This window comes from Anoplophora glabripennis, unplaced genomic scaffold, assembly GCF_000390285.2.
Source record: "Anoplophora glabripennis isolate ALB-LARVAE unplaced genomic scaffold, Agla_2.0 scaffold88, whole genome shotgun sequence".
NCBI classification, from domain to species: domain Eukaryota; kingdom Metazoa; phylum Arthropoda; class Insecta; order Coleoptera; family Cerambycidae; genus Anoplophora; species Anoplophora glabripennis.
The window spans coordinates 775088-799781 of NW_019416799.1; the positions used below are offsets into that span (position 1 = coordinate 775088).

Consider the following 24694-nt stretch of genomic DNA (forward strand, 5'->3'; position numbering starts at 1 on the left):
TTCGAAAACCAAGTATTTTATTGAAATAAATATCTGACAAAATTTGTAAAAATACGTACTGTGGTCAGTTCGATTCTGGATACGTCGTAATAGCAAAAAATCGGTTTTAACATCAAATTATGGAGCCTCATCTGTACCTAATACATTGTACAAAAATGTTATCACAATACAAAATCCAAAATGCGAATTTCTACGTATCCCTTTGGGTTTGATACATGCGCGCCAGAGATTAATAGATACTTACCAACACCCTGTATGTAAACAAATATATCTATTAACTGGAGTTGACTAGCGAAGGAAACAAGTTAGAAATATTTCCTCTCACATCAAGTCTTTCAGTAAGTTTGTAACTTGGCCACTAGATGACACACTCATCATTAACTGAAGACCGCAGAAATTGGGATATTACTTTTATTTTGTTTTATTTCAATGCCACTTTTTCCGTCGAAATAAATTAAATCCACAGGTAAACCATAGTTTAAAAAATTTAATTAGATGAATATATAAATACTTCTCAGACTTCAACAGTAAAAATATAATATTAAGCGAATTAAAATTAAGTACAAAGTAAAAAAAGTGAAACCACTATATCACACAGCAAAAGGAAAATACTGAATTCTATAATATCAACGGGATAATGCTGGATTCAGACCATTCCGAAACCTTCGGTTCCTTCGCTGATCGCCAGCAGGAGGGATTTTTCGAAATGCTCGTAGCAGTCGTAGTCCGGCAGACATAGCTGATTAAAACTGCGAACAAAAAAAAAAATTGAGTACACAGTGCGTAGAAACTACAACTAATTCGGAAACGATGCCAAATTAGGTATCAGATCATCACCATCTAGATTACCAAGGCCTCACATCTGATGTGCTATTGTTTGGTGACGTCACTACGCATGGCATTCTTAGTCTGTAAATTGTAAATGACAAGAATATTTGCTTAATCTAATTTAAAAATAAATAGTTACCGCGACAATTATTAGACTGATGAAATAGTAAAACGCGATTTAAAAAAAAATTTAAATTCATCAATGGAAAGTAAATTAATTGAGGTTATGATATGGTTGTTGCAGAGTTGCTAGATAAATTCTTAGTAAATCAGTAGTTGCCAATAAAAATAAACTAAATAGAAATCAGTGGATAATTTTTCAAACATATACACGGACACAGCTGGCAACGGTACAAGGTCCATCTGCCTTTACAAGAGAGCGATAAAGTAAAGTAAAGAGATCCGTGAGATCAAAATCTCCAACAACTGTACAAAAGTTCGATTAATTAAGAAATACTGATATAACCGCGTGTATAGAATGCCATAAAATACAATGTTTATCACTTTCTTGAACTTCTTTAATTAGCGTTATAATAAATTTAAAATTCGATAAAATTCATATCCAGCAATGTGACAACAGCGCGGCGGTTTATCAACACGAGGTACTAAGGTGTCCATTACAGAATTAATAAGAGCAAATATGGTACAAAAAATAAGAAACAAAACAAAACAAACAAAAGAAACGGCAGACCTTGTGGTGTTGATCTCTTTTCTACTTACCAAGTGTGTGCGGTAGGCAAATTCCCGAAAGTAGGTGCAGCGGTTATCTGAAATCTAGGAGTCAACTCTTTGAACCCTCCCGGGGGCAGCTGGGAACAACCCGTGGTGAACTGCAGCAGCCTCGCCATCTCCTCCTGGGTGAAGTTACCCACCGCCGCCCAAAACCAACCCACGATCCTCCTAAATTCGGCGGAATTCCCGTTGACCACGTGATGGGCTTTGAAATCGGCGATGCTGTACTGGCCGGTGCCGCAGAGCAAGAGCTGAAAGGCCCATAGCGACAAATATTATTAATTTATTTATTGTGGAAATGATTTGATAGTTTAGGTGGACACGACGAATAGAAATGTGGTAGAAAGGTACGCAAGATTTGATCTTTGATGTGCAGTACGGCGTTTGTCGCCGGCAGAAAACAGTTCAGTCGCGTCGTTCGAATAATTAAGGAGTCAGAGAGAGCCGCAATTTAATGGCGTGCCAAGCGGATCTACCGAGACATGCGTGAGCCGCCGCCTTATGCTTTTCACGTTCACGTCACGTTAGTATACTGTTGCCTTTGTTATCGTGCGGACGTGGCGTAATTAATTCCTATCCGTTGGTGTTTATGGTGGTGTATTGTACACTATTTAATTTTTTGTTTTTTAATAAATAATGGCGCAAGCCTACGTCCCGCGGTTCAGTTCTGACAGTTCCACAAATAATGGATGGATCGATGTTCGTCGCTCACAGTGTAACCAGCATTTTCTGCCGCCGGTAAGGTAAACTACAAAATTAAATCATTGCTAGTTTTTCTTGGGCTAAACATTAATCAGAGAAGACCACAATTTTGCACGAAACTCGACGGTTTGTTTACATTCTCATGCACTGATTAGGATTCTACTTACTTCCAATTCGTTCTCATCAAAAATGCTCAGCAGGTTGTCGGGTATGAGTTCGTTTAGTCCTTTCAGAAACGCCTCCATTTCGTCCTTAATACTCGTAGCTAATTTGTACTGTGCTAAAGCATCTAAATATTGCAGTTTTGTACAGTTCATCACTTTCGTCTTCGAACCGTTCGGGATCAGCTCGATCGTCTTGATCAACTGACCAGACGAGTCGTACTGCTCCTCGACGAAGTAAAGTTCCGTTTCTATTTCGTCGATGTTGTTCTCCAGAAGGTACTTGATTTTCGACAAGTACAAATCCGGATCGTCTTGTTCGAAATACTAAAAACAGCAGAACAGTCAAACAATTAAAGGTATTCGAATAATCGCTCGTTTACCTTATAATGTACGCGAAGGCCTATAACTTGTGCTAAAAAAGACCTAGTAAACCTAGCTCTAACTAATTGTCTATAAGATCCCCCTAAAGCGCTTTCGTAGAGACACTTTCCGACCACCTTCCCCGCAAATTCGTAATGTCTCAGCTTCAAATGCCCTGGCCTTTGCGGATTCGGATGGACTAGAGACTGCTGGCCCTCGTGGAAACTTGTGAACAGTCCGTTTTTGGCGTCGAAGAGTTGTGCGCAAATCAACTCGAACCATTCTCTTCGAAGTCCACCCCAATCGATTCCTGAAAGTGTTTTAATTAATATATAGCGGAACCTCGATTATCCGTTCATGGCTTAATCCAAAAATCCAGTAATCCGGACGAAAGTAGCTAAATCTAATAATCCGGACTACATTCTGTTAATTGGAACATTTTAAAATGTAGTTCGAATTATATTTTTACCGTTTTCAACGTTAGTAGGTTAAAATTTGTAAAAAAAAACTTCCAAAGTCAATACATTGACTAAACGTAAACATACAATTTTGAAATTAAAAGACAAACTAGGCATCTTGGAAAGGTTATATGATGACCTTGGAAAAGTCTTGTCGCTAGAATTAAAGCAATGGGCAGAATGAAGAGTTGAATTTTTCATCAGATGATATAATTGACCAAAAATTATAATACTTTGGAAGAAAATACTGAAAAAACAATAAAAACGACGAAAATGTGATGAGATTCCTGGTTATCGAACTTCTGCTGCACTTCTCTAAAAACCTTTTCACTCACCTTGCTCCCCTTGGAACGTGACCTCGAAATTCCTGCACCAGTCCGACACCGAGAAGTTCTTCGTCGCTTTGATGCTCGACTCCAACAGTTTCTCCCTGTTCACTTTCATCGACAGCTTCTCGTGGTAGTGCTTCTGATGAAACTTCCGTACTTCGTGGTAAAAGAAGTCCTGTTTGTCCTTAAACGTTTCGGATCCTCCCATATTCTTCAGCAGGAACTGCGCGAAAGTGGCGGCAATCACGTTGCGCTCTTTCGATACGAGTTCGATTTTCGGCTGACAGCCGTCGTCTATTGTGAAAGCGTTGGAATAGTTTTCGCCCAGCTTTAACGATTCCGGGTGAAAATTAAACTACAACAATGAAGAAATTAATTAAACCATATTTGGTGTTCCCCAAGGTGTCATATCGAGGCTACTTCTATTTCAGCTCTACATCAATGATCGTAAATGTTTTAATTTCACTTACCTTTGTCGAAGGGCATAATCTAAATGTAAATAACCTCTTTGGTATGAATTTTAAAATTAGTTCCTTAATGATCAACTGCTTTGGCGAGACGTAACACAACACCTTTTTTGGTTTAGAGATCCTTTCCCCGTTGATTCCGACGAGTTTTGCGTCGTAGCAAACGTTGTGGTTCTTTGACGCAACATTCTTGTGGACTAGAGTAGAATCGATGCCTGAAATAAAGAAATTTTTTTGATAGCGACGCGTTACTACGAAAACATGCTATCTCAAATTTAGCTTGGAAAACATGCTAGCTCAGATCCTTAAGAAAAAACATGCTATCGCACACAAAATTAAATTTGACTGGAAATTTAAGTTGGCTGCATTGGCGTTGAAATGTACATTGAATGATTGAAACCGTGCGCTTATAATAAACTTATATATTTTAATGTATAAAAATGTTTATTATTCCTAAAAATTATTCGATTCTTTTTCATGCAAGTTTGCTTTGATATAAAAATTAATAGCGCACTCTTATCTGATTTATGGTCACTACTCTTCCTTTTATTCTAAAAATAATTTTATATGTCTTAATGCGGACTTTAAGGAGACTCGTTACTTTTCAAATAAGAACAATGCAACAATTTGTAGAAAAACATCATTTATTCATAAAATTTCATTAATAGAGCTAACATAATAACCAGAATATAAACATAATGTATAAAGTTGAATGATATGTACGATAAACATGTGTGCGTGGGGAACGGCGGAAACATGCACGTGCATATCATATGCTCTGCGCCCGTCGCATCGATATCCAGCAGATCATACAGTGTCGGTAATAAGTGTCGCATACCTGCATTTCATTTCCAAAGTCTATGCAAGCACGCGGCTACCGTACCTTTATGAAGCTATTTGTTTTATTGAAGTCCTATAAGAACGATTCGGACCCGGAGTCCGAATAAATAAATAAATAAATACTTACTGTTCAATACGATGATATCAAAATCGCCATTGTGCAACTCCGTCCCGTTATAGTAGATCGTGGCGTGGTAGCAACCTTCGCGGACGAATTTCAGCTGAACACTAACCCTCTGGCTTTCCCAATCGTAGTCTAAACTAGTCGTGAAGTTTTCAGCGTCTATATCTAAGTTAGATTCTTGAGAATGAGTTCCTAGCTGAGTTATATTAACCGTATAACCCTGAAACGACAAGGAATGAACGCTGGAAAGCTTTAAGAACATTAACAACTACCTGGGTCGGGTCGTCCGACGACGAGTACCGGCAAATGTTGCTGTATTCGTCCCTGGGCTCTATATAAAGCAGGTGCGCTACGCTGGCAGTACACACTACCGTACTGCAGTGTCTCACTACTATTGTCCTTTGTGCAAACGCAGGTCCGGCGACGAAAACCGTCATAAATGGACTGCCGGCCACGTGTTGATTGCCTACCATCACAGAAATCCTGTATTGTCCGGCGTGTCGAACGGTGAACTTCACTTTGGCTACATTTGCGCTGTTTGGATCCGTCGGCGAACCCAATTCAGTTATGACAGCTAACTGAAACATTTAAAAAAACTTTAGAACATTAAAACTACGCGGGAGTACCTCCTCGTTACCTTTCTTGATCCCCCACACACGTCAACAGTAAAATTATCAGTATCACAGATTGGATAAGGCTGTCCGTTACGTTGGTAGAATTGCACAGTGAAACAGACCGTATGACCTACGGGATGGGGACAAGACCATTGAAAATTAACCTGCGGCAATGAAAATAGGAAATGTACGGAATAAACTTCTCCTTTTTCGCATTTATTACAACTGTTATGTCAATATATGGAATGTAAAGTGAAATCAACATGCTGTATAAGAAACATAATGTAATCCCAGTGATAGTACGAGAATTTAATTGGTAGGTAAAAATTAAAATATATTGTATGGCAGTATCAATTAATTAAATCAATTTATATCTGGTTCTTTTTTAAATATTACTATTGTAAATAGTTTAAAGCCGGCTTTAGAAATGTACACAAATGTCACATCGTGTGGATGGTGCATATCGATACATTTGAAAGCATGTCTTTACTTACTGAATATTTGACAACGATATACAACCAGCAATAAAATATACCTCGCTCATGCTGTAATGGCCACATCAATATTGTTCGTCAACTTGATTAATTACAGAATTATCAAAAATTTGATGTTTAATAAAACTTTAATAGCGATTTTTCTAAACAGTTACATTTATCGGCTTGAGTAAAGAGCACATAATTTTTTCTGATTGGGAAAAAAATTATGAACAAAACAAATTTTGAGTTCTAGGTAAAGTGCCTCCTAGCGGCGCATAATGAAAGTTTTTTCTGACTCTCCAATAGAGCTTGATCTACTCAGTGGATATGCCAAAAAATGAAAGATTAATCGAACTTGAATTAAAATTAAAAAATTAAAAAGAAAAAAAATTAAAAAGAAAAATAAAAACAATTGAACAATAATATATGGGGTGTTCCATTTAAAATAACAAAGTTATGTAGCGCCCATGCGAAATGGAACACCCACATGATCCAGGCAACTTTTATTAAAACAGTTTTTTTATAAATATTACAGTTGCAGAGTTACAGAAGAATCCCTCTTAGGAGGAACACCCTGTATGTTTATATCTCAAAACGTTGTATGTCGCTGGTGGTTGCGTGTGTGACACATGTTTTCTAACCTCAAAACCTACACTTTTCTATAAAAAATCTCATTTTTTTCCTTATTTTCCTGGAGTATCCTGGTCCTGTTTTTATTTTACTTTGCACGCCGCTTCATAGACAAATATTACGAGTACTTATATTACGTGTATGTTCCGTAAATATGTTTTTAAAGGAAACATTTACACCTCCTCAACATACTCTCCAAAGCAAAATATGAACAATAGCGAGCTTAATCGCTAGCCCCGGAGATGATAAACTGCTTCGTAGGTTTGTTAAGGTCACATTCAAATGCATTGTTTTGTCGTTCGTTTATCTCGTCAACTTCAGCGGTCAATAAAAATTCAAATATCACTCAACGCTACTATGCGAATTGTAGCGCGGCAAAATTTCCCGTTTCCTACGACCGTTATTATTAATAATAAACAATAGGGTATAAAATAAAGCAAACATAATTTATGGGTATGAGATATCTGTTACGTGTGTACGTATGAACGAGAATTTTGATTTCAGTAACTTTACTGTAATTTAAAACGTTGATATTTGAAATATGTTTATCGCGCAGTTTTCTCTAATAAAAAACGTGCAAATTACCTTACAGTTGGAAGGTAGCAAGTATTTTCCTGTTACGTATTGCAGTAAGGAATGTTTTGCTTCAGGTGCTAAGGAAGGTTGGGTCATGGCAGCCAGCGTGACCAATCCGGCAACAGACACGGACACTACCAACATGCCACCTGGAAAAAATGCACTTTTTTACCAAACTGGCCTCGTAGAGTCGCCCAAATTCGACGTTTTTGGTGGGTTACTCGTATTGTTGTACAGTTGGATGGCGAAAATCGTATCTCGACATTTTGATCTATTTAAGTTTATGTGACGTTTCATCTCGATCAAGTGAACCGTTTCTTTGTTTCAAACAGTCAAACTTTTGTAAAAAAATTAAAGGGTCGCATATTTTGAGTTTCAATCAAATTTTTTTTTTGAGGATTTCTCACATTTTTACTGCAAATAACGTTTAAATTTATGAAAAAAAAAATGAAATTTTTTTTCACAGAAGAAAAAGGGTAGTTTAGAAAAAACTGTTTTTTAAGTGACTGCACAAAAATTTATTATTAGAAATTTGTCAAAAAACGGTATGAATCGGGGTCGAAATCTGGTTTGGGTCATCAACTTTAATTTTAACTTAATTAAAAGTTGATGACTAGAAGCATAGGATGAAAAAGCCGAATCGTGCTGGAAACAATTGAATTTTGTTTTCTTCAATTTTCGGAAGGTTTTTCAAAAACAAAAAAAAACAATTTTTTGAAATTTTTTTTTCATCAATTTAAACGTTATTTGCGGCAAAAACGTGAGAAAACCTCAACATTTTTTTTTTCCATTTTAATCATGATTATGAAGTGTTTAAGCTCAAAAAACATGACTTTAATTTTATTCAAAAGTTTGACTGTTTGAAACAACGAAACGGTGCGCTAGATTGAGATGAAACTTCACAGGGTTCTTCTGGGTATATCGAACTGTAAAAGTTATGCTTAACATTAACGGACAGGACAGTAAAATATATGTATTTTTGTATTTGAATATACAGGGTGTCCGCTATCTACTATTCCGTACAAAAATTTTCCTAATATTGGCCCAATGGATGAGAAGTCTTTTAATGGAAATAATAGAATATACGTTGGGAGCAACACTAGAAAAAAAATAGGTTGTAGTAGTGTTATTTTGATTTTTCTTTAATGCTTCCGAGGATTAATAGATATCTGCCGGACACTCTGTATTTTATTTATCCTCAAAAATGTGCCCTAATGTTATTAAACATCATGTCACAATTTTGCCATTTGACGGACTTTGGTTTCACTCAAAATAACCGAAATCCACACGGTGAGGCTCGAAAATCGAACATCAGACATGATTAACATGCATATAATCAATTTGTTGGGGTTAAACTGCTCGAACTTGTTTTGTAAACGACTTAAAATTGAATACACTTCGAAAATTACCGTGACAAAAAATTAAAAATATTTGAAAATGAAGTGAATTAAATTACATGTTACCTTATGTGTCTCGCACTAATTCTGAGATTAGCAAACTTTAAAAACAACACGTAAGCCGCAGAACATAATTTCCAAGAATGTTTATAACGATAAAATCACAACCGAGGTTCGAGGGACTTCTAATACATTTTTATGGTTCGCTTTACAAATATTTACCGAAAATAAACACCACTATTATACCACACAGATTGTTGCACATTTAAATATTTATTTGTGCCAATTATTCTATCAAAAATGAAGGCGCTACTTACCACTCATGTGCAGGCAGCTCTGCCGAGTGGCTCTTTTGATGAATCAGTAAAATCTTGTGTACAGTGTGGTCATTCGTACCACATTGCCATTTTTTTCTCATAGCCAATTTTTTGTTCATTTAGGATATACAGAATATTTACAAACTTGGAGAGGATCTTTTTAATGATGATTGGAATGCATTAATACCCAATAATCACATTCAATAATCAAAATGGTTGAAATTGCAAAACTGTGTTTAAAATTAATAATAATCAAAATTGTTAAAACTTATTAAAACTGTTTGGAATCATCCCTTACTACATAGAAAGAGGTAAATAGTTGTGGACGCAAATAAATGCGCCCTCGTTCTATATTAGCTTTCATTATGGAACAATTATTATGTCTTATATCTTCGAATCCTAATATATCTAATACCTTTTTTAAATTGAACATGTTTTTTGAAGGTCGACTGTATCTTACTCTAAACGTGGTGCCAAACCACGATCTACTTCACCTAGTTCGCTCACCCCATGTCCAAGCGTCTTGGTGATTGCTATTCTTCACGACCTCCGACCAGAGGTCCGCCTTGAGGGTGTCCAACCGCTGTTTGGAAATGGGTAGGGATTGTCTGGCGGAGGACCAACGCGGGAAATCCTTGTTGAACACCTGCTTCGCCTTGTTGTCTTCCAGCCAGTAGACGTCCTCCAGGCTGGCCACTTCTAGGGAGAGCAGTTTGGGGTAGTAGACTTGCAGGGTGTATTTGGTAAGCCACTGGCGGAGCACCAGGCGCTGCTGCAGGAGTAGAGCGGCTTTCTGCAAGCGTTGCTCGTCGGGGGCTGGAAGTTCCGGTAGCTCTCCCAGCTGGCCGCACTGAGCTAACTGGGATATACCTGAGAACAAAGGGAATTAGCTACCTCAACTATTACATGATTGGATTTTTTGGGGAGTAATATGGATAACACCTAATAAGGCCATTTTCCAGCAGAACTGTGCATCTGTGCAATGATATTCAAGTCTTGAACAGGCCGACAAATAGTTCCGACCTAAACGCCGTGAACCAATAACTCAGATGCGAGGCTTTATATTACAGGTCGTAATGGTATATATCCCACTTCTGATTTGAATCAAAATTTATTACCTAGGTATTTTGTTCCATCTTCTAAAATTCAACGGTCCCTTGTGGTCAAACAGAACCCTATGCATATTAACCTAATGCCCGGATGATCGTGAAACGAACTAAATGGCCCGTAATTTCATTAATCCAAATATTAATTTTCGCCTACATGTCCCGGCCGCGTAGAACACGTCGGGCCGCTATAAATTAAATTCAGTAGCGTACTTTGAAACATATACACGTCTGCTGGATACACGGAAAGTTTAAAAGCAGTTGGAATTACTTTGCGGGTGTTCCACTTTTCGGATGATTTAAACAAAACGCTTTAGAGCATCGGTATTAACTTTTTTAATCCTTTGTAGTTGGGAAGCGTTTAAAAACTTTCTCGGGGCGGCCTTTCTCTTTTATGAAACGTCTCCCTAATGCCCTGCGATACGAAATGGACCGCCTTATCTATTCGAACAGTTTTTGTTCAAAGAGCAAATAAAAATATCACATAAAGAGATTCAGGACCCCAGCTCCTGTTATTACTGCTGCATTATTTATTCGAAACACACGAAAATCAGCTTTTATATTTACGTGCTCCGGCTTGCCATTTGAAATTTAGATGTTTAAGGTTGCATTTCCATTTGAATGAATAACTGATATATTTCTATAGCTTCGGTTAGTGGGTCAGTAAAGCTTTCGGATGGATTTAGAATTGTGGCGTTTTGTGCAAATTTCTAAAACGATTTAGTGTAATCGTAATATCAAACGCTTACTTGCATTGATTTCATATCAGTGGCTTGAATTCGAGCTAGAGACGTTAAGTCTAAGGCTGTCAGAGTGAGCCGCTATTCAGTGACGTGCCAAGCGTGTCACCCGAGACATGCGTGAGCCGCTGCCTCATAATGCTTTTCACGTTCATGTCAGGTTAGTATACTGTTGCAGAAGAGGTTAGCACATCAATCATGCCATGAAATTTTAATTGAAGAATTGAACATGACTCGAGTTGCAGCAAAATTTCTTCCTCGACCGAACAACAGAAACAAAATCATGTGGACGTTTGTCGGCAACTCCTTGAACAACCCAATGACGATGAAACATTCATTAAAAGGATCCTAACGGGAAGCGAAAGCTAGGTTTAAGAGTGAATTTAATTTTAATGTTAGAATATTCAATTTATACTTTACTACGTGTGTTGAACTCACTGGTCGATAAAATAATTTGCTCTTAGACGCCTGTAAATCAATATCTAGTATTTTCAAACGTATTTCATAGTACGTGTTTCTAGATCAATTCCTCCGAACCGCAATATATCACAAGAAATCCACACAATGCAATACATTGAGGATAAAAACGACCCCAAAACAGGACTTTGATACCTATTCCACATTATATTTTGATCTAATTAATTACAAATAACATATATTTTGTATGTTATTAAAAACGATAATATTTAAATAAACTTATCGTACAGGTAAATTCGTTGCAGTGATAACGATTGACCCACTTAGCGGATTGTTGTGGGTTACATTTATGTCGCGGGGCATATTTGTGTTTTCGTTCATAAAAAATGTACATTTCAATGAATATAGATTGCACAAAGCCAGACGGTCGCCAAGGATTTTAATGGATGGTAAAATATCGTCGCGACGAAACAGGTTACGCAGGTGAATAAGGATGTGATGTAAAAGGCATCCAAGATCATAGAAGACATTTATTGAGCTATTTTTGGGACATGATTGATGGCAAATGGAACTTAAAAAATATATATTTCAACGTCTTGTAAGTTCAAGATATGTATCCGTTTAACAACTAGAGCTAATATGATATTACCCATCTCCTACTCCAGTTTAGTAACATCCGTTCCAATGTAACTGAAAATTCAGTGCAATTTTTACACGCAAAAACATAATTCTATCAATTTACGTCTCTTTTATTATTTTTTGTATGCTGGCAGTGAAAATAGGATGCCGACATATGAAACGTATACGAAATAACAAAAACTGCTGCAGACCCGAACCATTATTGACGTAGTGTGATTTATAGCACACGTCTGGATACCCCTTATATTAACACTGACACCTATATTTCGGATCGGCAGGCCTACAACAGTTCTATGTTAGTTTAGGATCAAATGCAAACACCTTGAAATCGAATTTTACAAAATACGAATGAAAAAAACATATAAAACCTTGTTTCAATCGTACTTGGAAATATCACAATTAATTAAAAAAGTTTTAGTATCAGTACCAATTTAAATTAATCAACCTTTAGCAATTATTGCTTAGAAATTCGTATAATTGGTATATCTTTAAATATTCAATGGAAAATTATATATATGGTTGTTGACATGTTACGGGGTGGAAAGAAAATATCAAAATATATTTTAAAAGTTGAGCTCCATTAAAACTTGCTGAATTTCGAATAACAAATCCCCTGCTTCTAAGCAGTAAGCAGGCAAAACAATAATGATAACATACTTTTTAAAGATTAATTTTTAGTCAAACAGGACCCACATAACTTAACTAGTTCTATTTAAAATAACATTAATTTTGTTATCAGAGTAAATGAGAACTGTTTTCTTGTTTAACTTACGTATATCATCAGTACAGAGCAAAGAGTAAACACTAAGATCAATACTGATGTCATTTATAAATTAAATAAATAACTGTGGCCCCAGTACTGACCCTCGAGGCACACCGTATGGAGCTAGTCTTAAATACCGCAATATTCAACCAAAATTGAACAAATTGTTTCCGGTTCTACACCAGACATGTTATGTAAGGACTATAATCGTTAACATTCCACACCCGTGCTTGGTAGCGATGTTGGTCTAAACAGGATATCAATTATTTCCAGTTCATTAAATAATTTCACAGAACCAAGCTCGTTTGTTCCGCTAAAGAACGTGGGTAGGTATATGGACCGCAGTACAAAGAAACATGAACGCCTGTTTGTGCATTGTTTAGAGTATAAACATTATTGTATTATATGTGAATTGTGAGTATGTACTAAAATTCAAAACTAACCTCTCTTAAGAAGCAAAGACTGATTTTCTCCATTTCTTCTAAAAAATATTGAGATTCCTTTAATTAGGGGCAGGCAATCGCAAACAACAATGACAGATGCACTGATTTTATGGGTGCTGCGGAAATAACTATGATTTTCGTTACCATATTCCATGGTTAACAATATAAGCGAATTGCAATTTAACGTTTATTAGGTAATTTTCTTTGTCAACATGTTTTAATGGATTTTCGCTTACTGGCAAAATCGGAAGGTAATTCGGTAGAGGTATGTATACAGCATACACATTCCAGTTGTATACAAAGTTATGCATCGTATATAAAATAAAAAAAATATTGGTTTTTCACCTGATATTTACTTACTGTCAGAAACAGAACAAACAGGTAAACGTTTGCCAAGTTCAGTGAAATTAAAAATGACATTGTTAAGAGTCATTTCCATTTTCGATGTTTATAAATAATGTTTTTTTTCTGTTTTCTAATATTTATTATTTACACACGAGAAGGAAGACTACCTGATAAAAAAGCCCTAAAAAAATCTCGGAACAAAAATCTCTTTGTACTGGTTTGCGATCTCAATTGAAGAACCAAGAGGTTGGCAGTATGCACCAGGCTCGGTCGCTGACGCAGCAACTCACTCGGCATTGAAATATTTGAAAAACTTGTTCCCATATTTATTTAGCCATACCCATATTACAGGTCTGGTCGCCCAGTTGAAGAATGAGCGCGCGAGCAAACGCGGTACAAATACAGCTGCACTGGGCGACCTGGCCATAAGCGATCTAGCAGTGCAGTGCAGCAATGCGGAATTTTGTGTGATTCAGGTAATTTTAATTTATTATAGATACCTTCTATTAATCATTCATATTACAAATGCGAAAGGCAGAAATATGAGAGATATTTTGTTTACTAATATTATTACAACATGGCATTTTGGAGACCTTTTGAAACGGAACAAAACCAAATTTACCATCAATATACTTAATAAAATTGTTTGAGGACATAAATAATTAAAATAATGAACATATAATTTTCTACGCATTGTACACAAATTATTATAATTTTTTAGCTTTAGCAGAAAATTATTTTAGGGACACCTATGAAACTCATTAAATTTTATTGTTAGGCGTTTTTATACATGTTCAACTGACGTCGGAAAGACTATACTAGTAGCAGCCGTTTTCTTTTACATGATTATTCTTTGTCAGGGGATAATAGATGAGCAAGAATCAAGATATTTCTTTGATTTAATGCATTTAACAATTTTAATACAGCATGTGTTATTGTTTAATTCAGTCTATATGGTTGTGGTATCTTTTGCATACCTAAACTTCTGGTATAGAACAACATCGCTCGACTCTATTTGATTTTTTTATATTTTTTGAATTTGCTTGAATTTGATCTTTAATATCGAGCAAAAATGCAAGAGAATAATGAAATGAATGTTTCTTAATATCGTTTGTCGCTTTGTTGAAAAGCAGTAAAAGCACCCGTTAAGTCCCAGAATATAGTTTTTCCTACAATGTGCGGACGACCCTAACAAATTTGCTATCGTGACGGCTACTGCATTTAAGAGTCGTGTAGGAGGTGTGAGCAAATTCAAAGGCCTTACCGGAAGAGGCACTTGCGGACGGCTGCATGGTCATGCCGATTGAGCAAATCTCACTCTCTTCGCCCCACATCTCGGCGCGGCGCTCAGTGCTCGTCGAGGAGGGCCACCGGCAAGGGATACGGGGTCGGGAGGAGCTCGTCTTCTTCGGAGGGTGCCATGCTCGGGGTTGGGACGGGATACTAAGCGGGGTTGAGGTACCGACGCGGACTGCTGCAGTGGAAGTTTTGTCGGTTGCCCGGGATACCGGGGCTTACACGCGCCGGGTGAGACTGCGCCGTCGCGCGCCCCCCGGCTCCTCGCCCTCGGAGGAGGCCTCCTGGTAGCTTGATGTCTTCGCAGAAAGGTGCCGTCCGCACGTGGTCGTGACAAGTGGACTGCCGCTTGATTAGGTCGGGGGGCGCCAAATCGGGTCAGGTTAGGCTGCCGACTGTATCGATTTGGGGGTGGTTTGAAAGTCAGAAGCCTTCTGGGTAACACAACACCCATAATCATCTCCGGGGATACTTTTTTATACTTATATTCAACAGGCCAAAGCCCAGTGACATAGTAAACAGCATGCAATGACATATGTACTCGTACGAATAAAATAAAAATAATAATTATGGTTAAGATTTGCAATACGTGCCTCTTTTGGCGAGGATTCGTGGAGTTGGCAGGACTTGTATGCATCTCTTGGAAGGAGCAAAAACGGAGCAATTTGTGCCACGAAATTAATATATGCAGTGGCCCGCACGAGGCAAAAACCGAGGGATTCTGGCGGATCAGTGGGTAGACACAGACGGGTATACAGCGGAGTATCTGAAGGAGATTAATGTTCTTATGAGAATTTCGAGAGGTGTTTGTCCGGACATAACAGAAGGGGTCTTGTAAATCCATCAGCCTAATGCATCTTATGTAGATAAAAACAAAATTTGCTACGTAACTGTTGTGTTATAAATTACATTTTAATCTCGACTTGGGTAGATACAGAAAAATCGGAAGACCGTTCCCTTCTCTAATCTCGCTGTTAAGGAAAATAATTTATTATGTTTGGAAAGGGAACCGGAATTTTGCGCACCATTACGCAATGGAATCGCATATTTGGCTAAATTTTGTTCAGTATAAAATTGATTGACATCACATATTTTTATTACATTGAATGAAAATTTTTATTCATTAGTTAAAACTACCTATAATAATTATAATGCAATTAGGTACAAACATTAATGAATTAACTCGCATCAAAACAAACTTTCTGTTGTAAACATGTAAATTAAAATAATTTATTAAATGTGGAAAGCATTTTATTTTTTAGTAATTAAATATATTAATTAAGTTCGAAATTATTAGTCAAGGGCGTCCACATAAATAAAAAATGTTGGCAAACAAACCAACCCAATGAATAATTAATTCTAGAATTACTAATATATTCGGACCATTTTACGTGCCTGACCAAATGAGCTAATGGAGTAAATAAATATTCCCTAGTCACCCCCACACGCAATAAAAAAAAACAATTTATATAATTACGTTCTAAAACGGTACAAAGGACGCTGCCATGGTCCAAAATAGAAGTTATGTAGACGTTTAATATTCAGCTCACAACACAGACAGCTCATCAATGCCACAGCTTCCTTAACTTGTATATAAACAATAATTATATTTATAAACCCGTTTATTATTTATCATAGATACCTTCATACAATTCTATTTTGTTTATTTCCTCCCGAAGGGTGAAAGCAAATTAAATTTTAGATAAAAAATTCTATCGAGCAAACTCACTTACCTTTATCTTTAAATAATTGTTGATATTGTCCTAACTGACTTTGTTTTAACCAATTTTCAATTTCATCTGGCGCCGAATCCGTCAGCTCCTCCCAAAAATTGTATAAATGAATAACAAATGTACCACTACTAAAGAAAATTAACAGAACTACTGCACATGTTTTGGCACAACGCGTCATAATAAACAAATCTTTTCATTTACATTGTTGTATTATTTCCATAGTGAATTTGTTACACTGACAACTCCGCGACATCGACAAGCCCCATCATTGTTTATTTTATTTCGCCTTGAGTAATGGCTCAGTGGTGCGCCACCTTCCGGCAGATTTTCGTTTTATGAACTATGGAGAACTTCGAGCATATGTTACTGGAAATAGCCCTGCAAAGGTTGGGTCGGCTGGGGAGTTGCAAGGTGAAGAGAGAGAGACCTGCTATGAAGGTACATTCTATCTCTCTCATTGAATGTGGTTGGCTGTTCCTGTCACGTGGATCAGTCGTGAGCCAATCACGTTCGGCGAGAGAGAGATATCATGTGCCTTCATAGTGGCTATCTTTCTATTTACCTTGCAACGCGCCTGGCCGTTAGCAGGCTACTTGCTGTAGTATGCTCGAAGATGGAGAATCATAGACAACTAAAATATGAAGACAACGCAGCTCCATAGAGCTCCTAATGATAAACGAACATCATGAACATTCCGAACAATACGAATTTTAAACGATCGTATCAACAAACTTCGATCATCCTTTCTCTATTTCTTATTCAATTTTATTATCATATGGAGGAATACAAAGTAAATTAATTTTTCTGTAAATAATTTTCTGCAAAATGCAATTTATACAAATATAGGGAACTCACCCTGGATTGGTAAATATCGATTTTTCAAATTTAAATGTCTTGGTGACAATCACAACAAATAATTGATGTAACATTAAAAACCCATTATAAGGAAAATGATACGTGAAGAGCCAAAAATAGTATCTGAAAAAGATCAAGAATCGTCTTTCACAGCTTTTGCTTGTATGGACGATTTACTGGACAAACTAAAACTACTAAAATATGAGTCTGAATTTTTAAGTGGCCTTAAAATGAAGCCAATACATAAGTAAGTTAATATGTGTCCTTAATTTTTTCTTATTTCCAATTGTCTGTCTATTTTAGATATTATTTTGTAGTAACAAAAAACCCAGGGGAACAATTTTATATGTTTTCTTTATTAGCGGCATGGCTAGTACGAAAAAGTGGAAAAAATTTTGAGCAGCCTCAAGAATTCGATGATCCAAATGATACCATACAAAAAATCATGGATGCAGTAAAAGATAATGTTAGTTTTTGTACACTGGTGATGTCACATTATAATTTAGATATTTTTTAGGGTATGGCTATAGATTTTCCACCTAATAAATTAAAACAAGGGGTTGGGGAACATGTGGTGTATATCTTAGACAACTTGGCGAATGATGCCATAAAGAAAAATAATATTATCTTAAGAAAGTGAGTATTTTAAATTAATCGCATGTATTTTTTTTGTAATCGACATTTATAAAGCGGGAAAAACATTAGCGTCTCTATAAATAATTCAAATGGGACAAAATATATAATCTGAATTAACAAAAATATTCCTTAAAAATTGCTGTTATTTTCAGACCTAAACCTCCAGAAGAAAAGGAAGACACGGTGGAAGTACTAGATGACGAATCAGAAATTAATTTGGATCGGGTAGAAGAAGAAATGATCGCAGCTTACTCTGACGATTCCGACGAAGAAAATATTTTTCATCTGGACGACTTACAACGCGCTAAGAAAGAAGTTCGCCCCCTAGAATTAAAAGCCGACGTAAACGAGGAGTCTTGGAAATTGGAAGTAGAACGCGTTTTGCCGCAGTTAAAAGTTACGATAAAAAATGACAACAGAGATTGGCGGTCCCATCTAGATCAAATGAAATCTTACAAAAACAGTATCGATGAATGTTTAGGAACTACAAAGTCGCAGTTAGAAAAATTGCATAAAGAAATTAGTATAACTCTTGAGAAGGTCAACAGCAGGGAAAAGTATTTTAACAGAGAACTGGAAAATATTTTAGACGATTACAGAAATGTGCAAGATCAGCTGTCTAAAGTTAAGGACAATTACAACAATATCAGTACTGGTGTTGCTGAACGCAACAGAGAATTATACAAATTAAATGACAGATTAGAATCTGTAAAACAACAAATGGAAGAACGAGGAAGTTCTATGACAGACGGAAGTATGCATATTTTGTGGTAAATTTGATTTAATTTTAATGTGTTCGTTTTCAGCTCCACTGGTCAATATTAAAAAGTCCGTAGCAAAAATGAAAACTGAAATCATAGACATGGATGTGAGAATCGGAGTTTTAGAATGTATTCTACTGCAAACTAAAATAAGAGATGAAAAAATGATCGAAAATGAATTTGGACAACAAATATCTGTTTTTTAGTAAACGGTTATTCCTTTTTAAATATATTATGAAAAACATATATTTTTGAATTATTATGTAATTCCTAGATCAATAATAAAGTAAAATGAACAGTAATTGGACTAATTATTTATATTTTACTGTAATTGATAACAAATTCAAGTTCATAATGGGTTATCCGTAACCGTGCTAGTAACCAGAAGAGAAAGACGTATCTTTAAAATTCGCCTAGATGTACGAAGTAACCGAAAACCAATGAACAGCCGCCCACTTCCGGCGTAACGTCACACGTCAGAAACAAATCTTGCTTATTTCGTATCTGTCAGTTGTCCTGTCAAAGTAGGAATTTTTGAGAAGAAAATTAAGGTATGTCGGGTTTCGGAGACAATTTTGATCAGCCAGAGGTGGATCCTGCTGCGGAATTTCTAGCTCGTGAACAAGACGAGTTGGCAGGTCTTGAAGACGAAGTAAAACCAGCGGCAATCACCGTCCCCGTGATAAACGGCGGTACGTTTTTTCAAAAATTTTTTTACCATAATTTAACTGATGAAAGAATTCGGCATGACTACATACGAGTTCATGAAATGTCTATTTTTTATTTTAATGAGTCATTGGCATGCCATGACTGTACGTATTGATTTGTGGCTTTCGATGTGAATGCTTGTTTTAAGTATTGTGCTTTATCTATAGATGACCAAGTAAATTCCGTGGGCAGTTTCGAATTGATAGACGGTATTGATCAAGATGGGCCCAAAGAGCCGTCATTTAATGGTATGTTATGGTTTGATTTTTATTCACAGTAGATAGGAACGCTAAAACATAGTTTTCGTAATGCATGTGCTATTCAGTGTTTCAGAATACACAGAATACAGTATACAAAAAATAATGATAACTATATAAATATGGACGTTCATCCTATCTAACATTTTTTTATGCAGGAGTTTTGTAGATATAATGGGTTTTATTTATAATTTTTTTTTTTTAGTAAATGAAGTAAATGATTTTCTTTTTGATGCTGAATCTTATGGTAACGGTAAGATTATGTTTTGTGTGTGTATGTCCTAGATTTTAAGTTTTACTTATGATTTTTTTTGCTTCTTTGCTTAGATGCATTATCTAGTCCCTTTTAAAGTTTTGCGTAAGTTTTTACAAATATTCTTCCAGTTGTATTGTAAATAGGATTAACTATTTCCATTTCTAATTCTACGTTTTTTATTGTCAGCATGAATTAAAAATCAGCATTTTTTGACATATCTATGAAAAATTTTATTTTTAAAACCTTTGTCATAGCTAAACACCATATATTCTGTGTCTACAAACTTTGAGGATTTAGAAAAATAAATGATTAACATATAAATAAATAAATAACATTTGTTTGATAATAATTTCACATTTCCATAATGAAAACTAAAGTAGAATTGATGATTATGTAACATTGAAGTAGCTATTTTTCTGTTACCTACGAAAAAGTGTACTACACAACTATTCACCTGTTTTTATGCAGTACGTAAGTTGTGGACCATTCCAGAGGTCCTTAACAAGTTTTAACAATTGTTCTTATTATTAATTTCAAACACCGTTTTGCAGTTTCAATGTTTTGACTTTTAAAAATTCTTATACTAACACAGTCTACCTACCATTAAAAAATCCTCTCCAAGACCGTAAACACCCTGTATAGAACTAAAGTTACGTTTGTTACTTACCATGTAGTACATTTAGTGACAAATTCGTATATTTTATTCCACATATCAATGCATGTTTATGATTTTTTCCAACAGATGCACTACCTGCGTTGCAAACTGACGATTTTCGAGGAGGTAAGAAAACAGCTCAAGTAAATAATATTTTATTTAAAGAGAGGTGTTCCACACTGTATTGACAATTGAAACAAAGGTGCAACAGTTTGCTAAAATAATTTTATAAAGTGGACATTTATAACTAAGTTTTAATAGAAAAAAATTGAATTCTTGTACATAAAAATTGCACTGTTTGAAGTTAAAATCGCAACAATAATTCCCAAACGTTTTAGCTTCCCCCTCTCCTCCTCCACAACGGCAAGAAGATCGGGTAGAACCGGAAAAGATCAGGAAATGGAGGGAAGAGCAAGTGAAACGCTTGGAAGAGAAAGGTTAATAACAAAATACATAATTTATTTACATTGGTCCCTCAATTCGGCAAATTGAAAAATATTTCTCTGAAAATTTTCTGTCAGGGAGTGAAATAAAATGTAAAATATGTAATATAAACCGTTGAGATTTATTTAAGTAGTATATAGCTACGTACAATTAAGTCGATGAGTTACCTGAAAAAATTAAAATACACATTTCAGATAGAGAAGAGGAAAAGAAGAAGTTGGAGTTGAGGGAAATCGCAAAGAAGGAGTTGGAGGACTGGTACAAAAATCACGAAGAAACGATAGCCAAAACTAAAGCCGCTAATAGGTAAGACGGCAAATATTACATGAAGACTTTCTAAATTATTGATTTATTTTTTTATTTGCCTCCCCAGGGATGCAGCAAAGTAAGTCGTTTGAATAATAAAATGTAACTGTCGTTATCTTGCACATGTCTACTATTTAATGTTTAATTCTCTTAATTTTATTGTAGCTGAAAGAACTGAACGTAACGAACTTAATTTTTATCGGTTTTTCTGTCTATAGGAACGCAGAAAAACAGTTTGTAGCCGAAGACAACGATCTCGAACCGGGTACTGAATGGGAGAGGATCGCAAAACTGTGCGACTTTAATCCGAAAGCTAAGCAAGGAAGTAAAGACGTGTCACGTATGCGCTCTATCATACTACAAATGAAACAGAATCCAGTCCCAATTAAGAATAAGGCTTGAATATATAAAGTATATAGCATCTTTTTTTATGAACGTATACATTTTATTGTAAACTATATTAACTAATTCCTTTTAAAATAAATGAAAAATTCATTCAATCAGCATGCGGTAATTGTACAGGATTAGTAATAGTTTTTATTTATAACAAAGCCCCGCACGATTATTAAGAAATTCTTACGATTACTTATATTTATATTAGTACAATATAATCATAATAAAAATGTATGTTGTTTATATTTCGACAACCTGATCACAAAATTCCGCGATTGAATTAAAATCCCTTACTAAAATGTCAAAATATAAAATGATATTAGTGTGACTGCATAATTAATTAGAAACGAGAACGAGAACAAGAATCAGAAGGGGGACAATAAATTAAAGCTGACGATAAATTTATGAAACGTTACAAAACCAGAGAAAAAATTAACTTGGGGGATACATATATTGATGAAATCTTACCACGTAATTGTCCAAGTCAGCTGCTTCAAATTTTTAAACTGCCCTTCTTGAAACGGTATTTGATCTGCAGAAGAAGCCTCATTTAAAAACCAATAAAAATTATCATAAGACGAAATTACCTCTATCCGTTGAACAATTGTAAAACATTAAGGTCTCGATACTAGGGCAATTTTCTGCGATTAATTTCAAACCAAGTTCCGTGACATTCGGACAGTTGTCTATTCTCAGCTCCCTTATATTTTTCCCACTACTTCCTTTCACTAAGAAGGAAATACCTTCATCACTGATCTAAAAAAAATACTTATAGTAAAAATTAGAGTAAAATCCAAAAAAGCCTACTTGGGTTTGGGAAAATGTGAGCCACGTCAAATTTTTCAGTGTAGACAACCTCTTTACACCATCGTCTGTGACATTTTTACAGCCACCCACGTCTAAACCCATCAAATGTGAGCAGTGATCTGTTAAGCACTCGAGCACACCATCGTTTACTTCTTCGCAGTTTGTTATCACGAAAAGACATAACTGGTTTGTGCATTTCAATAAGTTTTTCAATACTGAAACAGATTTATCATTAAATATTTCTATAATTAGGTATTCCACTTTTTATTCATTCTTTTTACTAACTTATAAGTAGTACCTGTATTTGTTATTTGAGTACCTCCTGTTCTGGTGAGATACAACTTTTTTACATTTTTGCATGCATTTAGAATATTTAATACATCGTCATCGACAGTAGCTGAAGTTAAATTTATGTGACTTGTCTTATCGTTTACAGTTGCACACAATACATCTTTAAAATTCACATTCTGCCAGAAATATGAGCAAGTGGTGAACTTTCGTAGAATTCTGTTTTTAATGTTCGGAGGCAATGCCTTCAATTGCTCAATGTTTCCGTTTGCATATATTGCTAAATTATTAACAATATATTCGATACTTCTAAAAATGTAAAGTACCAATTTTTATTAAAAAAACAAATTTGAAATGTACATTTTTATGAACTTACAGTGATAATAGAGATCCTATAGAACTTCTCCAATTTTCAGTCACCATTTCTTAACTTGATTTAAGAAGTTTACAAAAATATATAAATATTTTAGTATTCATTCGATTCTTATGTTGACATTCGTGATTTGTGTCGACAAATGACAAACACTGCAGTAAACATTAAACAAAACAAACTGTATTTAGTAACATTTATTCCAACGGATTTAGAGTTGGTGGTATGTCGTTAATTTATATTTTGTGGTTGGTAGTACCGAAGTAACCAGGTTGAGTCCTGTGTGGCTATAAAGGTTAGGAAATTTTTGTTGTGATTTACTTAAATTAATTATGACTGATTTTGGAGATTCCCTTTCTTCTGGAGGCCTTGAAGGCAAAGGCGACAAAGAATTACAGGAGTTCTTAATGCTGGAAAAGCAGAAAGCTCAGTTTAACGCCCAGGTAATTTCAATATAATGTGAGGTTATGTGAAAAATTTAAAATAAATTTTGTTTCAGATACACGAATTCAACGACTTTTGTTGGGACAAATGCGTTGATAAACCGTCCAATAAGTTGGATAGTAGGACAGAAACCTGCCTTACGAATTGCGTAGACAGATTTATTGATGTTTCGCTTTTGATAACGAATCGATTTGCACAATTGTTACAGAAGAGTGGAGGCATGTAGATGAATGTTTTAGAACTGATTTTAGACATTAGCGAATACTATTATCATTTACAATTGTTATGTGTGCTGGTGTTTGTAGATTACTTCCAGTGACATTTTGTATAAAATAAATGTACATACCCCTATTTTTTTGTGTTTTTTCTTATTGAGTTATTTGTATTATAAATGTGGATAACAATACTATGTCAAGCTGCACGAACTAAACTTTATTAAAAATTTCTTAATGATGTGTACCATTAGTAGCAACGTACAGATAATTGATTTATTTACTTTCATTTTAATCCTTTAAAAATCGAATTAAAGAAGAGCCTTTCTGATACATTGAGACATGAAAACTTTAACGTTGATTAAAAGTAATTAAAATTTTCCACTTGTTATGCTTTTAAAATAAATTGACAGGTAGACATAGCAATATTTTATTGGTTACAACTTTGGTGACTAAAAAAACATTTCTTTTTCGTTTTTTTTCTCCTACTTAAATTAGTTTTAAATTAAAATACATAGTGTACTGAAAAATGATGTAATAAATTCATATATCAAAAAATATAATGATTTTTTCCTAAGATTCGTGGACGTTTACAATTTCAAAATTCTTTAGATTTTTCGTAATTACATTAAATTTAAAGGTTACATTTCCACAAAATAATGTCAATATATATTTTTTAAACCTACAGTTTTGAAGTTATTTTCAATGATTTAAGTGTATCTTTTCTGTAAAATATGAAATTTTTTGGTATGCAATATACTATACCATGCAAAAAACATAACCTCAAAGAAGTTATGTTCTGAAAT

The 24694-nt window shown here is 35.2% G+C and overlaps 5 protein-coding genes across 13 annotated transcripts; 3 read left to right on the forward strand and 2 right to left on the reverse strand.

Annotated features, from left to right (window-relative positions):
• Positions 1-484: 484 nt before the first annotated feature.
• On the reverse strand, positions 485-16750 carry LOC108912014 (apoptosis-resistant E3 ubiquitin protein ligase 1). 6 transcript variants are annotated; one of them, XM_018717135.1, is made up of 12 exons: positions 16497-16750; positions 9522-9884; positions 7310-7449; positions 5642-5782; positions 5277-5582; positions 5008-5224; positions 4044-4255; positions 3580-3928; positions 2807-3096; positions 2430-2750; positions 1549-1811; positions 485-749 (listed from the first exon to the last, which is right to left on the reverse strand). In XM_018717135.1, the coding sequence occupies exons 1-12, from the start codon at positions 16672-16674 to the stop codon at positions 647-649; spliced, it is 2883 nt and encodes a 960-aa protein (XP_018572651.1). In that variant the 5' UTR covers positions 16675-16750; the 3' UTR covers positions 485-646. The 6 variants fall into 6 exon arrangements, with proteins under 6 accessions (XP_018572651.1, XP_018572650.1, XP_018572655.1 ...); XM_018717134.1 differs by having other exon boundaries at positions 1549-1820; XM_018717139.2 differs by lacking the exon at positions 16497-16750 and adding an exon at positions 14732-14903.
• Positions 16751-17446: 696 nt separating this feature from the next.
• Positions 17447-18954, forward strand: LOC108911985 (intraflagellar transport protein 57 homolog). The gene is made up of 5 exons (XM_018717080.1): positions 17447-17598; positions 17655-17817; positions 17869-17987; positions 18140-18741; positions 18794-18954. Exons 1-5 carry the CDS (start codon positions 17447-17449, stop codon positions 18952-18954), a joined length of 1197 nt encoding a protein of 398 aa, XP_018572596.1.
• A 252-nt stretch (positions 18955-19206) lies between these two features.
• Positions 19207-21999, forward strand: LOC108912016 (clathrin light chain). 4 transcript variants are annotated; one of them, XM_018717143.1, is made up of 7 exons: positions 19207-19440; positions 19624-19704; positions 19919-19960; positions 20712-20750; positions 20963-21061; positions 21263-21374; positions 21593-21999. In XM_018717143.1, the coding sequence occupies exons 1-7, from the start codon at positions 19302-19304 to the stop codon at positions 21774-21776; spliced, it is 696 nt and encodes a 231-aa protein (XP_018572659.1). In that variant the 5' UTR covers positions 19207-19301; the 3' UTR covers positions 21777-21999. The 4 variants fall into 4 exon arrangements, with proteins under 4 accessions (XP_018572659.1, XP_018572661.1, XP_018572658.1 ...); XM_018717142.1 differs by having other exon boundaries at positions 19208-19440; positions 19919-19966; XM_018717144.1 differs by lacking the exon at positions 19919-19960 and having other exon boundaries at positions 19208-19440.
• LOC108912015 (protein AMN1 homolog) lies at positions 21171-23374 on the reverse strand. The gene is made up of 6 exons (XM_018717140.1): positions 23239-23374; positions 22873-23171; positions 22575-22789; positions 22355-22523; positions 22236-22299; positions 21171-21235 (listed from the first exon to the last, which is right to left on the reverse strand). Exons 1-6 carry the CDS (start codon positions 23283-23285, stop codon positions 21232-21234), a joined length of 798 nt encoding a protein of 265 aa, XP_018572656.1. The 5' UTR covers positions 23286-23374; the 3' UTR covers positions 21171-21231.
• Positions 23375-23484: 110 nt separating this feature from the next.
• Positions 23485-24028, forward strand: LOC108911998 (mitochondrial import inner membrane translocase subunit Tim8). The gene is made up of 2 exons (XM_018717095.1): positions 23485-23675; positions 23732-24028. The coding sequence occupies exons 1-2, from the start codon at positions 23565-23567 to the stop codon at positions 23900-23902; spliced, it is 282 nt and encodes a 93-aa protein (XP_018572611.1). The 5' UTR covers positions 23485-23564; the 3' UTR covers positions 23903-24028.
• The last annotated feature ends 666 nt before the right edge of the window (positions 24029-24694 follow it).

Bases quoted from the DNA above. Each gene is read 5' to 3' on its own strand.
- LOC108912014 (XM_018717134.1), bottom strand. From the start codon at position 16,674: ATGACGCGTTGTGCCAAAACATGTGCAGTAGTTCTGTTAATTTTCTTT. The intron at 5,583-5,641 runs GTAACGAGGAGG...TAAATGTTTCAG, and splicing joins TGTGTGGGGGATCAAGAAAG to TTAGCTGTCATAACTGAATT. The intron at 3,097-3,579 runs GTGAGTGAAAAG...AAACACTTTCAG, and splicing joins CACGTTCCAAGGGGAGCAAG to GAATCGATTGGGGTGGACTT.
- LOC108911985 (XM_018717080.1), top strand. From the start codon at position 17,447: ATGATACGTGAAGAGCCAAAAATAGTATCTGAAAAAGATCAAGAATCG. The intron at 17,599-17,654 runs GTAAGTTAATAT...TGTCTATTTTAG, and splicing joins AAAATGAAGCCAATACATAA to ATATTATTTTGTAGTAACAA. The intron at 18,742-18,793 runs GTATGCATATTT...GTTCGTTTTCAG, and splicing joins AAGTTCTATGACAGACGGAA to CTCCACTGGTCAATATTAAA.
- LOC108912016 (XM_018717142.1), top strand. From the start codon at position 19,302: ATGTCGGGTTTCGGAGACAATTTTGATCAGCCAGAGGTGGATCCTGCT. The intron at 19,705-19,918 runs GTATGTTATGGT...TTTTTTTTTTAG, and splicing joins CAAAGAGCCGTCATTTAATG to TAAATGAAGTAAATGATTTT. The intron at 19,967-20,711 runs GTAAGATTATGT...TTTTTCCAACAG, and splicing joins TGCTGAATCTTATGGTAACG to ATGCACTACCTGCGTTGCAA.
- LOC108912015 (XM_018717140.1), bottom strand. From the start codon at position 23,285: ATGGTGACTGAAAATTGGAGAAGTTCTATAGGATCTCTATTATCACT. The intron at 22,524-22,574 runs GTAGGCTTTTTT...TATTTTTTTTAG, and splicing joins TCACATTTTCCCAAACCCAA to ATCAGTGATGAAGGTATTTC. The intron at 22,300-22,354 runs GTAATTTCGTCT...CTTCTTCTGCAG, and splicing joins CAATTGTTCAACGGATAGAG to ATCAAATACCGTTTCAAGAA.
- LOC108911998 (XM_018717095.1), top strand. From the start codon at position 23,565: ATGACTGATTTTGGAGATTCCCTTTCTTCTGGAGGCCTTGAAGGCAAA. The intron at 23,676-23,731 runs GTAATTTCAATA...ATTTTGTTTCAG, and splicing joins AAGCTCAGTTTAACGCCCAG to ATACACGAATTCAACGACTT.